Source organism: Cololabis saira, chromosome 24, assembly GCF_033807715.1.
Source record: "Cololabis saira isolate AMF1-May2022 chromosome 24, fColSai1.1, whole genome shotgun sequence".
Taxonomy (NCBI): Eukaryota; Metazoa; Chordata; class Actinopteri; order Beloniformes; family Belonidae; genus Cololabis; species Cololabis saira.
This window is the reverse complement of record NC_084610.1, coordinates 8,041,600-8,057,481: the sequence shown is the minus strand read 5'-3', so window position 1 is coordinate 8,057,481 and position 15,882 is coordinate 8,041,600. Positions and strand designations below refer to the sequence as shown.

Genomic DNA, 15,882 nt, shown 5'->3' with positions numbered 1-15,882 from the left:
TTTAGATAGGGGCAACAAACGTTATGATCCATTAATTAGTCATGTTATTAAGAAATAATTAGCTATTCTTGATCATGTAACCATTTTAAGAACGTTATAATTTCTTGTAAATGTGTTTTTTATTTAAGTATGTGTTTTTATTCTGTTGCTGATTAAAGTGTTTTCATGGTATGTTACCCCCACGTATCTTGTTTCGTTTTCTTGTTCCGTTTTATTTTAATTAAGCGGTTGATTTGAATTTGTATTAAGTTTGAATTTGACAGAACGAAGACACAATGATGCAAATAGTTAAAATAAATTACCTTTTTGCTTTCGGGGTGTTTATTAAAGGTAAGTAGAAACAATGTATAATTTTTCCCATCTTCTCTGTCATGAATATTCAGGCGCTGCAAACACGTTTTTGTATTTATTGTTGGTCAGTTATGTTTTTAACGAAGGGACTTAACCAAATACATCAAGTGCAGTCAGGATTTGCATGCTGCCTTGCAGTCCCCCCTCTGTTCATCCCACTGCTTGCATTCACCTGTGTATGGATGTCTGGTAGATGCTGCTGACATCCTGCAGCTTCAGCTTTTACTTCCACCTGGGGAGTTTTTACCTGCAGTGTTTGTTTTTATGTTCATGTAATAAATGCTCAGGGCTCATGTTCTGGGACTCTGAGCGCCTAGAGACAACTTCTGTAGTAAAAGACCCTATATAAATAAAATTGAATTGAAATTAATATGAAATTCACTTTAATTATATACTGCAATTTATTGCAAGAAAAAAAGTTTTCTAACAAGGCAACAATAAGATTAAGAAGATTAAGCATTATTTAAATGTTTTCTTTTGTTTTTACGGTTTTCCTTGTTCTTGTTATAACTGTACAACTATGAAAAGTGCCAGAAAGTGATGTTTTGTGACTATTTCACACCTTTGAGCTTGCTTTTCTGAATACCACAAAGAACATTGTCTGCTTACTGTAAGTTTCACGTCTCTGCATCTCCTGCAGGTGTGACAGGTGCATTCATTGTTTTTGAACACCTTTATTCTCTCCAATGTCTGGGTTAGAATTAGCATATAATAGTTTAGACTGTAGTTTTTCTGTAATTTCATCTCTGCATCTCCTGCAGGTGTGACAGGTGTGATCATCACTCAGCAGACTGTGGTGGCAGCAGTGGGGGGAGATGCTCAACTCAGCTGTCAGCTCTTGGACAACAAAGATGTCGTTCAAGTCACATGGCAGAAAGTTTTACCCAATGAGAAAAAGAATGTTGCTTTCTATAAGAAAAAAAATTATCCAGTAATAAACACTGACTTCAGTGAAAAAATCAAGTTTAACGAGACTGAACTGCCGACCACTTCCATCATCATCATGAAATTAACAGAGCAGGATGAAGGATGTTATCGCTGTGTCTTCAAAACCTACTCAGAGGATGTTCTGATAAACAGAACTTGTCTCCAGATCTATGGTAAACAAAAAAGAAACTTGCAATTTTAACCTATTTATTCATTAAAAAAAAGTCAAGTACAAAAACTGGACAGCAGGATGTATCATCATGTTTGTTTCTCTGCAGAGCTGCATGAACCCGTCCTTCATGTGGAAGAATCAAAGTCTCCTGAAGAGACACGTGTGTCCTGTTCAGCCACGGGTCGACCTGCTCCGACTGTAACGCTGACCGCTTCACAACATCCTCTCTACTCACACAACACCGTCAGTGTCAACAACACCAACGGTACAGTCACCGTCACAACTACAGCCCTGCTGTCAGGTTTCCATGGCAACAGCAACCAGGTTGGATGTGCAGCGGGAGCACCGTCTGGTCCTCAGAAAGATGTGTTCATGATGATTCCTGAGAAGAAACAGAGATCTGTTGACGGTGAGAAACTCTTTCAAATCCTCCCGTTTACAGACTGATGATCCATCTGTGGTTCTGATGTTTGATCTGGTTTCAGGTTTGGATGAAGAATCTGGATCCAATCAGAGATCAAGTAAGTTCATGTTCAGGTGGTTTTGTATTTGGTTTTCCTTTGAGTTAAGTGTCTCAGATCAACATTTATCTGTGTTTCTCTAAAGGATGGACTTTGATCATCATAATACCCCTGATGGTCGGTTCGGTTGCTTTACTTATCATCATCATCATCATCATCATCCGGGTCAGAAGCAAAACTCAAAACAGGTACTTGCTTCTAACAGTACATGTGTTGAATTGAAATCTATTTTATTAAGAGAAATTATTGTTGTAGCATCAGTTATTTGGGTCTGTCTGTTGTTAAACATCATGTGACCTCCGTGTCCTGAACAAGACATCTCATCAGCTGTTAGACGTTTCTGTTCTGCACGTTTGCTTAGAATAAAGGTCAACTTTAACAGCGATTAAGACGTGTATCTCACCCCACACGCCAACTTGTGTTCATATTTATCCTCATTTAAGATATTCTGTTGTTTCAACATCTGTGTATCAGTCAGTTTGTGTCTGTTACAATGTTCTCAGTCCTTCATTGTGTCACACAGGGACGCTGAGGCGATCAAGATCTCTTCAACTCCATACAAGGACCATCAGAAGTAAAAATGTTCATTCTTTCATGCTTCCTACTTTTGCATCGATTAGTTTTTCATGATGTTTTATAGTCTGTCACATTTTAAATCCTCTATGTTAACTGTGTTTTTCTGTCAAAACATAATGAAAATCATGTGATCATGGCAGTAAGTCTGAGTATAAGGCAAAAACAAGCTCAGGGGAAAAATAACAGGTAGCTTTTTTATTGTGCCACTATTAAAATTAGGTTACATTTTTAAAAAAAGGAGAAAAAAATGTCATTAATATTAAGTACAGTATTTCCTTATTGTGCAGCAATACCACTTGTGACCACACGAGGGAGCAAATCACATGATAGTTGATGTGTCGGCCCTGATGTAAAACTAAAAAAATAAGTGATAAAGGTCAACTTTAACAGTGATTTAGACGTGTATCTCACCCCACACGCCTAATTTTGTTCATATTTATCCTCATTTAGGATATTCGTTGTTTAAACATCTGTGTGTCAGTCAGTTTGTGTCTGTTACGATGTTCTCATGTCCTTCATTGTGTAACACAGGGACAGTGAGGTGATCCTGATCTCTCCAACTCCATACAAGGACCCTCAGAAGTAAGAATCTTCATTCTTTCATGTTCTCTACTTTTTTATTGATAAGTTATTCATGATGTTTTATAGTCACATTTTAAATCCTCTAACTTATTTTAACTGTGTTTTTCTGTCAAAACGTAATGAAAATCATGTGATCATTGCAGTTGGTCTGAGTATAAGGCAAAAACAAGCTCAGGGGAAAAATAACAGGTAGCTTTTTATTGTGCCACTATTAAAATTAGGTTAAATATTTTAAAAAGAGGAGAAAAAAATGTCATCATACTAAGTATCTCCTTATTGTGCAGCAATACCACTTGGAACAAAAACACATGATAGTTAGTGAGTCGGCCCTGATGTAAGACCCAACAGAGAGCATCTTTTTGTGGGATAAAGTTTATTACAGGGCGTGCAGGACCGTCTCTACTCATTAACAGTATTGTTAGTGGCTGTTTTGTCATCATAGCAGATCTATTTGCCTCCATGTGGTCAGAATAGCTGCAAACACACATTTTTTTAAATGTCTTTTTATCCCCGATTTTTTACCCATTTCATCACCCGGTGCTCATACCTAAGTAACAGTCCTGGGCATTGCTCCCTTCTGCCAACCCAGGGAGGGCCCTGCACTGAGCTCAGGTCTCCTTCTTATCCTGAGGAGTGACGGACCGCTTCTTTTCACCAGACAGGGTGAGGATTCTCTGGGCCGGACGTAGCGCGTGGAAGGATCACGTTATTCCGGCCGGATCCTCCCCACCCCATCTGGCGCCCCGGTTGGCCAGAGGGGGCATGTAGAGCCCAGGACTGTTGCATGTTTTTGTGAGACATTGCTACCCAAGGGAACACAGGGAGAACATGCAAACTCCCCCTACAAACACACATTTAAATGCATGATGAAAAGATGAAAAAGGTTGCCACTGTTTATGATGTTGTATTTGCTTGATACTAAGATCCACAATGATCATGTGATAATTGTACATTTCTGTGTTCACACTAAAAAGAGACGATTCAAACTTTTGCACGACAATAAGTCGTACCTATTTATGTTTACAGTATTTGTCAAGTATTTTTAAGCTGCATATCATTTTGATCTGTATCACATTTTTTAGTTTACTCAATTTTTTTGTTTTAATGTTTGTAATTTACAACTGAAACAGTGATTGAAAATGTGTTTTGCTTATGTGAAGGACTGAAGAACCTCTGAAGACACCAGAGAGTGAAGAACCTCTAAAGACATTAGAGAGTAGTGAAGTAAGACTACGAATGAGTGCAGTGAAAAACAGACCAAGTGAGAGACGAGAAGCATCAACATCAAGAAGACTTGAGTTCAAAACATCCTGACTTTTTAATTTTAAAAAAGTAATTCACTACACTTTACTTACAATGAAACAAATACAAGGAACAATTGATAAAAAGCCTTAGCCCTGGGAACTTCCGACCAGATCAACTTATCCCTAAACTTATGATATGTGCCACAGGTTTTAAAGTTGCAGTAATTAAACCTTTACTTTAAAAAAAAAAAAACCCTCTCAGACGTTTTAGCTAATTATAGATCAATTTCCAATCCTCCATTTGAATCTAAAATTCTGGAAAAAGTAGTTGTAAGTTGGTTATGTCACCATTTATAAAGAAGTGATCTATTTGAAGTTTCTCAGATAAGGGATTAGTGTCTATACTGGTTCTACTGACTCAGTGCTGCTTTACTGTAGATCAGCATACAGTTCAAGTTTAAAGGTTCAAGTTCATTCACCTGTGTAACGAAATCTCTACCGTCAGGCGGATTGTACCATTTAGAGAGATATTATGGGGGGAACTGACGTCATGTTCCATTAATATATACTTTTATAAAGTAATAATTAGCTGTTCTTGATCATATTACAGTTGTGTGGGGTTTAATGACGTACATATGTTTTTCTATATGTATTTGTACATGTATTGTTGGTGAGTAAAGTGTTTTCATTCTTATGTCACCTACATTTATCTGTAAATGTAGGTGACCAATGAAAGCATGTGTGCTAAAGATCACCCAGGAATTGGTGATATTACTCTGTGACAGTATGGTTGGACACGATGGTTCAAAAAGATGTAATACATTACTTTCTTGCTTTTGGACTGTTTGTTGAAGGTAAGAAGAAATTATATTAAAGTATTTCCATCTTCTCTGTCATTAATATTCAGACGTGTTTGTATTCATTGTTGGTCAGTTGTGTTTTAAACATTACTATTACTATAAACTTAACCAAACGCAGTAATTGCAATTCCTGATTTTATGATATAATGTATTTTATTGAGGAAAACGTTTCTTCTTAACAAACAAGACAAGAATGAAACCAAAAGAGTAAAGAATTTTTTTGCTGCGTTTGTTGGAACTGCACAGTGCACACATTTCATAAAAAGTGGCAGTGGGTGAAGTTTTGTGACTGTTTTACACCTTTTACCACGTTTTACATGCTCTTCTAAACAACATCAAGGAACTTGCAATTAAAAAGCAATACAGAACTTCCAGTATGGCGATGATCTGTGTGGAAGTGTGTTGACCTGCTCTGCTACCCTGTTGGTTAAATCCTACTTAAATATTGCACTTGAGCTATCGAAATACCTCCATTTCTGCATTTAACCGAATCCACGACAACAATTCCATACTTAAAGGACCTTATCTCCACGTATGGGTACTTCTCAGGCAACAAAGTAAACGTAGACAAAACAATGGCTATGGGTTTGGGACGACGGATCCCACAAGCAGTCAAAGTCCAGAGTGGGTTTAAATGGCCTAAAGATGGCATGAAATACTTGGGCATCCAAATCCCCACATCGCTAAAAAATTAGTTTTGTGTAAATTATAAAAGCATCATACAAAATGTTAGTAAAGATATGGACTGATGGTCCGCGATTCCTTTATCCATGTTTGGTCGTGTTGAGAGTGTACGTATGAATGTTCTACCACGTCTTCTCTACCCATTCCAGATGTTGCCTATCGATATCCCCAAATCAACTTTCGACAAACTAGACATATGGAGCTAGAACAGTCTCATAATTCACAAATGCACACGCCAATCCACAAATGCACAGGACAAAATTCACAAATGCACAGAACAACTCACACGTGCGTAGGACAATATACACAAATGTATTTTTGATGCATCGCAAATATAACCTGATTTACAAACGGTTTTTGTCTGTGAGCTGCGCTGGATTTGTGTGTGACTTTTGAGACTCCCCTGACGTGACTCGATCCACAAATACGTTGTTTCTTTTAACACGTGAGGATCTGCAACAAATAAGATGTCTTCCTTTGTTTCAGAATGGTGCAAACAAACTGCTAAACTGTTCCAGGTTTGGATTGTTTCTCGTCTAGATTTTCAGCTAATTATTTGAAACTTGTTCATTTGATTATTTTACTATTATTTAATTTTATAACCTTTTATCTTGTTTTTCCAGAACCAAAATTGAGTCTGTAATTTAGTAAAAAGTCAGACTTGAAAATAAGTCTGTCTGGTTTTATTAATTGTTACCACATATTTGCAGGTAACAAGATTTTTTTTTCTCTGGCTGAATTTCGTATTAATAATTTCGCTTGGAAGACTTAGTAAAGTCATTACAACTGTGAGAAATAGAAACAAATCAAGTTCAACGCCTTTGACCGTGATAGCCACGAGTGAGACGCCCACCTGTGGTGACGCCCATCTGATGACGTCACAGGATTGTACCATTTAGATGGGGGCAACTAACGTTATGATCCATTAATTAGTCATGTTATTAAGAAAGAATTAGCTATTCTTGATCATGTAACCATTTTAAAAACGTTATGTGTTGTAAATGTGTGTTTTATTTAAGTATGTGTTTTTATTTTGTTGCTGAATAAAGTGTTTTCATGGTATCTTACCCCCACGTATCTTGTTTCGTTTCCCTTTTTTTTGCGGTTGTTTAGAACTTGTCAAAAGTGCTATTATTCTGCTGCTGTGCTGACAATATTAGTACACGATGGTTCAAAATAGTGTAATACATTACTTTCTTGCTTTTGGACTGTTTGTTGGAGGTAAGTAGAAACTATATACAAGTATTTTCATCTTCTCTGTCATTAATATTCAGACGCTGCAAACACATGTTTGTATTCATTGTTGGTCAGTTGTGTTTTAAACGTTACTATTACTATAAACTTAACCAAATGCAGTAATTACATTACCTACTTTCATGATATAATGTATTTTCCTGAGGAAAACGTTTCTTCTTAACAAACAAGACAAGAATGAGACCAAAAGAGTAAAGGAATCTTTGCTGCACACCTTTCATAAAAAGTGGCAGTGGGTGAAGTTTTGTGACTATTTTACACCTTTGAGCATGCTTTCACATGCTTTTCTGAACAACATCAAGGAACTTGCATTTAAAAAGCAACACAAAGATGATGGAAACAAGCATAAAAAGATCATATGCACTTTTTATATATATACACAGTGGGGAGAACAAGTATTTGAGACACTGCCGATTTTACAGGTTTTCCCACTTGAAAAGCATGTAGAAGTCTGTAATTTTTATCATAGGTACTCTTCAACTGTGAGTGATGGAATCTAAAAAAAAAAAATCCAGAAAATCACATTGTATGATTTTTAAGTAATTAATTTGCATTTTATTGCATGACATAAGTATTTGATACATCAGAAAAACAGAAGTGAATATTTGGTACAGAAACCTTTGTTTGCAATTACAGAGATCAGACGTTTCCTGTAGTTCTTGACCAGGTTTGCACACACTGCAGCAGGGATTTTGGCCCACTCCTCCATACAGATCTTCTCCAGATCCTTCAGGTTTCGGGGCTGTCGCTGGGCAATACGGACTTTCAGCTCCCTCCAAAGATTTTCTATTGGGTTCAGGTCTGGAGACTGGCTAGGCCACTCCAGGACCTTGAAATGCTTCTTACGGAGCCACTCCTTAGTTACCCTGGCTGTGTGTTTCGGGTCGTTGTCATGCTGGAAGACCCAGCCACGACCCATCTTCAATGCTCTTACTGAGGGAAGGAGGTTGTTGGCCAAGATCTGGCGATACATGGCCCCATCCATCCTCCCCTCAATACGGTGCAGTCGTCCTGTCCCCTTTGCAGAAAAGCATCCCCAAAGAATGATGTTTCCACCTCCATGCTTCACGGTTGGGATGGTGTTCTTGGGGGTTGTACTCATCCTTCTTCTTCCTCCAAACACGGCGAATGGAGTTTAGACCAAAAAGCTCTATTTTAGTCTCATCAGACCACATGACCTTCTCCCATTCCTCCTCTGGATCATCCAGATGGTCATTGGCAAACTTCAGACGGGCCTTGACATGCACTGGCTTGAGCAGGGGGACCTTGCGTGCGCTGCAGGATTTTAATCCATGACGGCGTAGTATGTTACTAAGGGTTTTCTTTGAGACTGTGGTCCCAGCTCTCTTCAGGTCATTGACCAGGTCCTGCCGTGTAGTTCTGGGCTGATCCCTCACCTTCCTCATGATCATTGATGCCCCACCAGGTGAGATTTTGCATGGAGCCCCAGACCGAGGGAGATTGACCGTCATCTTGAACTTCTTCCATTTTCTAATAATTGTGCCAACAGTTGTTGCCTTCTCACCAAGCTGCTTGCCTATTGTCCTGTAGCCCATCCCAGCCTTGTGCAGGTCTACAATCTTATCCCTGATGTCCTTACACAGCTCTCGGGTCTTGGCCATTGTGGAGAGGTTGGAGTTTGTTTGATTGAGTGTGTGGACAGGTGTCTTTTATACAGGTAACGAGTTCAAACAGGTGCAGTTAATACAGGTAATGAGTGGAGAACAGGAGGGCTTCTTAAAGAAGAACTAACAGGTCTGTGAGAGCCGGAAGTCTTACTGGTTGACAGGTGATCAAATACTTATGTCATGCAATAAAATGCAAATAATTACTTAAAAATCATACAATGTGATTTTCTGTATTTTTTTTTAGATTCCATCACTCACAGTTGAAGGGTACTCTTGATAAAAATTACAGACTTCTACATGCTTTGCAAGTGGGAAAACCTGCAAAATCGGCAATGTATCAAATACTTGTTCTCCCCACTGTACATATTACTTTCCCTGTTCTTTTGATGACAAGACACTTTATTTAGAAAAATGTAGATCTGTGTTTAAAAGACAGGTTTAGGTCTTTAAATTAGCATTTATTGTTTTTGAATACCTTCTTTATTCTCTCCAATGTCTGGGTTAGAAATGGCATATAATAGTTTGACTGTAGTTTTTCTGTACTTTCATCTCTGCATCTCCTGCAGGTGTGACAGGTGTGATCATCACTCAGCAGACTGTGGTGGCAGCAGTGGGGGGAGATGCTCAACTCAGCTGTCGGCTCTTGGACAAGAAAAAAGTCCTTTATGTCTCATGGCAGAAAGTTTTACCAAATGAGAAAAAGGGTGTTGCTTTCTATAACAAAAACAAGGGTCCACTAATATACCCTGACTTCAGTGAAAAAATCAAGTTTAACGAGACTGAACTGCCGACCACTTCCATCATCATCATGAACTTAACAGAGCAGGATGAAGGATGTTATCGCTGTGTCTTCAAAACCTACTCAGAGGATGTTCTGATTAACAGAACTTGTCTCCAGATCTATGGTAAACAAAATGAAATAACTTGCAATTTTAACCAATTTATTCATTAAAAAAAAGTCTAATACAGAAACTGGACAGCAGGATGTTTATATCATCATGTTTGTTTCTCTGCAGAGCTGCATGAACCCGTCCTTCATGTGGAAGAATCAAAGTCTCCTGAAGAGACACGTGTGTCCTGTTCAGCCACGGGTCGACCTGCTCCGACTGTAACGCTGACCGCTTCACAACATCCTCTCTACTCACACAACACCGTCAGTGTCAACAACACCAACGGTACAGTCACCGTCACAACTACAGCCCTGCTGTCAGGTTTCCATGGCAACAGCACACAGGTTGGATGTGCAGCGGGAGCACCGTCTGGTCCTCAGAAAGATGTGTTCATGATGATTCCTGGGAAGAAACAGAGATCTGTTGATGGTGAGAATCTCTTTCAAATCCTCCCGTTTACAGACTGATGATCCATCTGTGGTTCTGATGTTTGATCTGGTTTCAGGTTTAGATGAAGAATCTGGATCCAATCAGAGATCAAGTAAGTTCATGTTCAGGTGGTTTTGTATTTGGTTTCCTTTTTGAGTGTCTCACATCAAAATGTATCGGTGTTTCTTTAAAGGATGGAATTTGATCATTATAATGTCCGTGATAGCGGTCTGTGCTTGTGCTTCAGCAGTCGTCATCATCTTGCTCAGAAAGAAACCACAAAACAGGTATTTGCTTCTAACAGTACATGTGTTGAATTGAAATGTATTTTATTAAGATAAATTATTGTTCTAGCATCAGTTATTTGGGAAATTAAATAAGTAAAAATAAGATGAAACAGCCAGCAGATCCACATCCGCGGTGCAGAGACGCTCCTTCAGGGACACATTCAGGATTACAACATTCACCGTTTACAAGCACAGCAGTCAATCCTTTAATGTTACAATCAGATTCTGGAAAAGTTGGGATGCTTGTATTACTTTTTACTTTATAATCAGTTCTGCATGCATGAAAACAATTGTCCTGTTGCCATGGATACTTCAAACCAAAGTATAATAATATTTTAAAAATGAATATTCAGCCACGTGGGTCTGTCTGGTGTTAAACACCATGTGAGCTCGTACCCTGTTGTAGTGTTTCCTGTGGTTTAACCTGCAGCTGCAGGTCAACTTTAACAGTGATTAAGACGTGTATCTCACCCCATATGCTGACTTGTGTTCATATTTATCCTCATTTAGGATATTCTGTTGTTTAAACATTTGTGTGTCAGTCAGTTTGTGTCTGTTACAATGTTCTCATGTCCTTCATTGTGTCACACAGGGACACTGAGGTGATCCTGATCTCTCCAACTCCATACAAGGACCATCAGAAGTAAGAATCTTCATTCTTTCATGCTCTCTACTTTTTTATTGATAAGTTATTCATGATGTTTTATAGTCAGATTTTGAATCCTTTAACTTATTTTAACTGTGTTTTTCTGTCAAAACGTAGTGAAAATCATATGATCATAGCAGTTGGTCTGAGTATAAGGCAAAAACAAGTTCAAGGGAAAAATAACAAAGCTTTTTATTGTGCCACTATTAAAATTAGGTTAAATATTTTAAAAAGAGGAGAAAAAATGTCATCAATACCAAGTATCTCCTTATTGTGCAGCAATACCACTTGGAACAAAAACACATGATAGTTAGTGAGTCGGCCCTGATGTAAGACCCAACAGAGAGCATCTTTTTGTGGGATAAAGTTTATTACAGGGCGTGCAGGACCGTCTCTACTCATTAACACAGTATTGTCAGTGGCTCTTTTGTCATCATCATATTTGTGGTCAGAATAGCTGCAAACACACATTCTTTTTTTATTTTTTATCCCCGATTTTTTACCCATTTCATCACCCAGTGCTCATACCTAAGTAACAGCCCTGGGCATTGCTCCCTTCTGCCAACCCAGGGAGGGCCCTGCACTGAGCTCAGGTCTCCTTCTTATCCTGAGGAGTGACGGACCGCTTCTTTTCACCAGACAGGGTGAGGATTCTCTGGGCCGGACGTAGCGCGTGGAAGGATCACGTTATTCCGGCCGGATCCTCCCCACCCCATCTGGCGCCCCGGTTGGCCAGAGGGGGCATGTAGAGCCCAGGACTGTTGCATGTTTTTGTGAGACATTGCTACCCAAGGGAACATAGGGAGAACATGCAAACTCCCCCTACAAACACACATTTAAATGCATAATGAAAAGATGAAAAAGGTTGCCACTGTTTATCTGATGTTGTATTTGCTTGATACTAAGATCCACAATGATCATGTGATAATTGTACATTTCTGTGTTCAAACTAAAAAGAGACTATTCAAACTTTTGCACGACAGTAAGTCGTAGATATTTATGTTTACAGCATTTAAAGTATTTTTAAGCTGCATATCATTTTGATCTGTATCACATTTTTTTGTTTACTCAATTTTTTAGTTTTAATGTTTGTATTTTACAACTGAAACAATGATTGAAAATTTGTTTTGCTTTTGTGAAGGACTGAAGAACCTCTGAAGACACCAGAGAGTGAAAAACCTCTAAAGACATTAGAGAGTGAAGAATCTCTAAAGACATCAGAGAGTAAAGAACTAAGACAACGAATGAGTGCAGTGAGAAACAGACCAAGTGAGAGACGAGAAGCATCAACATCAACAGCAAGAAGACTTGAGTTCAACACATCCTGACTTGTTAATTTAAAAAAAGTAATTCACTACACTTTACTTACAATCAAACAAAAACAAATAATTGGTGCTATTTAATTTAATCACTAATTCTTTTTTACTTTCCAAACATTTTTAAGTTGAAGATTAATCCAAGGAACAATTGATAAAAAGCATTAGCCCTGGGAACTTCCGACCAGATCAACTTATCCCTAAACTTATGATATGTGCCACAGGTTTTAAAGTTGCAGTAATTAAACCTTTACTTTAAAAAAAAAAAAACCCTCTCAGACGTTTTAGCTAATTATAGATCAATTTCCAATCCTCCATTTGAATCTAAAATTCTGGAAAAAGTAGTTGTAAGTTGGTTATGTCACCATTTGTAAAGAAATTATCTATTTGAAGTCTCTCAGATAAGGGATTAGTGTCCATACTGGTTCTACTGACTCAGTGCAGCTTTACTGTAGATCAGCATACAGTTCAAGTTAATTCACCTGTGTAACGAAATCTCTACCGTCAGGCAGATTGTACCATTTAGAGAGATATTATGGGGGGAACTGACGTCATGTTCCATTAATATATACTTTTATAAAGTAATAATTAGCTGTTCTTGATCATATTACAGTTGTGTGGAGTTTAATGACGTACATATGTTTTTCTATATGTATTTGTACATGTATTGTTGGTGAGTAAAGTCTTTTCATTCTTATGTTACCTACATTTAAATGTAGGTGACCAATGAAAGCATGCGTGCTAAAGATCACCCGGGAATTGGTGATATTACCGTCTGTGACAGTATGGTTGGACATGATGGTTCAAAAAGATGTAATACATTACTTTATTGCTTTTGGACTGTTTTTTTAAGGTAAAAAGAAACTATATTAAAGTATTTCCATCTTCTTTGTCATTAATATTCAGACGTGTTTGTATTCATTGTTGGTCAGTTGTGTTTTAAACATTACTATTACTATAAACTTAACCAAATGCAGTAATTGCAATTCCTGCTTTTATGGTATTTTACTGAGGAAAACGTTTCTTCTTAACAGACAAGACAAGAATGAAACCAAAAGAGTAAAGAATTTTTTTGCTGCTTTTGTTGGAACTGCACACATTTCATAAAAAGTGGCAGTGGGTGAAGTTTTGTGACTGTTTTACACCTTTTACCACGTTTTACATGCTCTTCTAAACAACATCAAGGAACTTGCAATTAAAAAGCAATACAGAACTTCCAGTATGGCGGTGAGCTGTGTGGAAGTGTGTTGACCTGCTCTGCTACCTTTCTTAAATATTGCACTTGAGCTATCGAAATACCTCCATTTCTGCATTTAACCAAATCCACGACAATAATTCCATACTTAAAGGACCTTATCTCCACGTATGGGTACTTCTCAGGCTACAAAGTAAACGTAGACAAAACAATGGCTATGGGTTTGGGACGACGGATCCCACAAGCAGTCAAAGTCCAGAGTGGGTTTAAATGGCCTAAAGATGGCATGAAATACTTGGGCATCCAAATCCCCACATCGCTAAAAAATTAGTTTTGTGTAAATTATAAAAGCATCATACAAAATGTTAGTAAAGTTATGGACCGATGGTCCGCGCTTCCTTTATCCATGTTTGGTCGTGTTGAGAGTGTACGTATGAATGTTCTACCACGTCTTCTCTACCCATTCCAGATGTTGCCTATCGATATCCCCAAATCAACTTTTGACAAACTAGACATATGGAGCTAGAATAGTCTCATAATTCACAAATGCACACGCCGATCCACAAATACACAGGACAAAATTCACAAATGCACAGAACAACTCACACGTGCGTAGGACAATATACACAAATGTATTTTTGATACATCGCAAATATAACCTGATTTACAAACGTTTTTTGTCTGTGAGCTGCGCTGGATTTGCGTGTGACTTTTGAGACTCCCCTGACGTGACTCGATCCACAAATACGTTGTTTTTTTTAACACGGAAGGATCTGCAACCAATCACATGTCTTCCTTTGTTTCAGAATGGTGCACACAAACTGCTAAACTGTTCCAGGTTTGGATTGTTTCTTGTCCAGATTTTCAGCTAATTATTTGAAACTTGTTCATTTGATTATTTTACTATTATTTAATTTTATAACCTTTTATCTTGTTTTTCCAGAACCACAATTGAGTCTGTAATTTAGTAAAAAGTCAGACTTGAAAATAAGTCTGTCTGGTTTTATTAATTGTTACCACATATTTGCAGGTAACAAGATTTTTTTTCTCTGGCTGAATTTCGTATTAATAATTTCGCTTGGAAGAAGTAAAGTCATTACAACTGTGAGAAATAGAAACAAATCAAGTTCAACGCCTTCGGCCGTGATAGCCATATACACGAGTGAGACGCCCACCTGTGGTGACGCCCACCTGTGGTGACGCCCACCTGTGGTGACGCCCACCTGTGGTGACGCCCACCTGTGGTGACGTCACAGGATTGTACCATTTAGATGGGGGCAACAAACGTTATGATCCATTAATTAGTCGTGTTATTAAGAAATAATTAGCTGTCCTCGGGCAAAACACCTCACCCTCTATGTGAGGGCATGGCTGGTGTGTGAATGTTCCAGTGGTGGTCGGAGAGCCATGCTTTCAAAGAAATATATTCTCTATCCATGTTGTAACAAACCTTTTGTTTATGTTTCTTATTCATTTATTTTGAGATGTATTTATTTGTAATTAGCTCATGAGTTAATGTATTTTTAGTTATATATGTAGTTAATGTAATATTTGTTGAGTGGATGTGTGTTGTTTTTGTGAGCTATACGGCTGTTGAATTTTCCTTTGGATTAGTTCATGAGCTAAATCAATAACAAAGTGCAAATTATCCATCATACTGTACACGTGTAGGACAATTTATACAACCGGCAAAAATAAATTATGATCCATATGCTTCATTGAATTCTTTGATATCATAATGCTCTTTTTTTCAACTCAGTTGACCACTTGACCACTGGATGCTGTCGTTTACCGTGATTACTTGAAATAAAAATGACAGATGAACTTGATCTGACAGTGCAAAAAAGGACAAACTAATTAAACTTGCCTGAACAAAAATGATGGGAATTTCAATTTAGCATTTTATTGCAAAACCTTTTGTTAATCGCTGCAGTCACGTGATTTCTGTAATTCAATGACACTTCTGCACCTATAAACTAGAGTTTTCGTGCACTCGTGAACAAACTGCTAAACTTTTCCAGGTTTGGATTGCTTTTCGTCCAGATTGGGATGTTTTCAACTAATTATTTGAAATTTGTTCATTTGATTATTTTACTATTATTTCATTTTATGACATTTATTTTGTTTTTCCAGAACCATCACTGAGTCTGTAATTTAGTAAAAAGTCAGACTTGAAAATAAGTCTGTCTGGTTTTATTAATTGTTACCACATATTTTCAGGTAACAAGATTTTTTTTCTCTAGCTGAATTTCATATTAATAATTTCGCTTGGAAGAAGTAAAGTCATAAATGAAACAAATCAAGTTCAACGGCTTTGACC

General features: G+C 37.8%; 2 protein-coding genes across 5 annotated transcripts; both read left to right on the top strand.

The window, feature by feature from the left end:
- The first annotated feature begins 260 nt into the window (after positions 1-260).
- Positions 261-4,443, top strand: LOC133424868 (OX-2 membrane glycoprotein-like). 4 transcript variants are annotated; one of them, XM_061715424.1, is made up of 8 exons: positions 261-330; positions 1,113-1,451; positions 1,557-1,859; positions 1,936-1,971; positions 2,057-2,159; positions 2,495-2,545; positions 3,079-3,129; positions 4,290-4,443. In XM_061715424.1, the coding sequence occupies exons 1-8, from the start codon at positions 276-278 to the stop codon at positions 4,441-4,443; spliced, it is 1,092 nt and encodes a 363-aa protein (XP_061571408.1). In that variant the 5' UTR covers positions 261-275. The 4 variants fall into 4 exon arrangements, with proteins under 4 accessions (XP_061571408.1, XP_061571411.1, XP_061571409.1 ...); XM_061715427.1 differs by lacking the exon at positions 4,290-4,443 and adding an exon at positions 3,788-4,198; XM_061715425.1 differs by lacking the exon at positions 2,495-2,545.
- Positions 4,444-5,148: 705 nt separating this feature from the next.
- Positions 5,149-15,466, top strand: LOC133424869 (uncharacterized). Its single transcript, XM_061715428.1, has 7 exons — positions 5,149-5,227; positions 9,366-9,704; positions 9,816-10,118; positions 10,195-10,230; positions 10,312-10,405; positions 10,998-11,048; positions 12,193-15,466. The coding sequence occupies exons 1-7, from the start codon at positions 5,173-5,175 to the stop codon at positions 12,377-12,379; spliced, it is 1,065 nt and encodes a 354-aa protein (XP_061571412.1). The 5' UTR covers positions 5,149-5,172; the 3' UTR covers positions 12,380-15,466.
- Positions 15,467-15,882: the final 416 nt, after the last annotated feature.

What these genes read in the sequence shown, in the direction of transcription:
- LOC133424869 (XM_061715428.1), top strand. Translation starts at nt 5,173, where the DNA reads ATGGTTCAAAAAGATGTAATACATTACTTTCTTGCTTTTGGACTGTTT. An exon ending in AACTTGTCTCCAGATCTATG is followed by an intron (nt 9,705 to 9,815) that starts GTAAACAAAATG and finishes GTTTCTCTGCAG; the next exon opens with AGCTGCATGAACCCGTCCTT. An exon ending in CCATACAAGGACCATCAGAA is followed by an intron (nt 11,049 to 12,192) that starts GTAAGAATCTTC and finishes GCTTTTGTGAAG; the next exon opens with GACTGAAGAACCTCTGAAGA.
- LOC133424868 (XM_061715424.1), top strand. Translation starts at nt 276, where the DNA reads ATGATGCAAATAGTTAAAATAAATTACCTTTTTGCTTTCGGGGTGTTT. An exon ending in TTTCGGGGTGTTTATTAAAG is followed by an intron (nt 331 to 1,112) that starts GTAAGTAGAAAC and finishes CATCTCCTGCAG; the next exon opens with GTGTGACAGGTGTGATCATC. An exon ending in AACTTGTCTCCAGATCTATG is followed by an intron (nt 1,452 to 1,556) that starts GTAAACAAAAAA and finishes GTTTCTCTGCAG; the next exon opens with AGCTGCATGAACCCGTCCTT.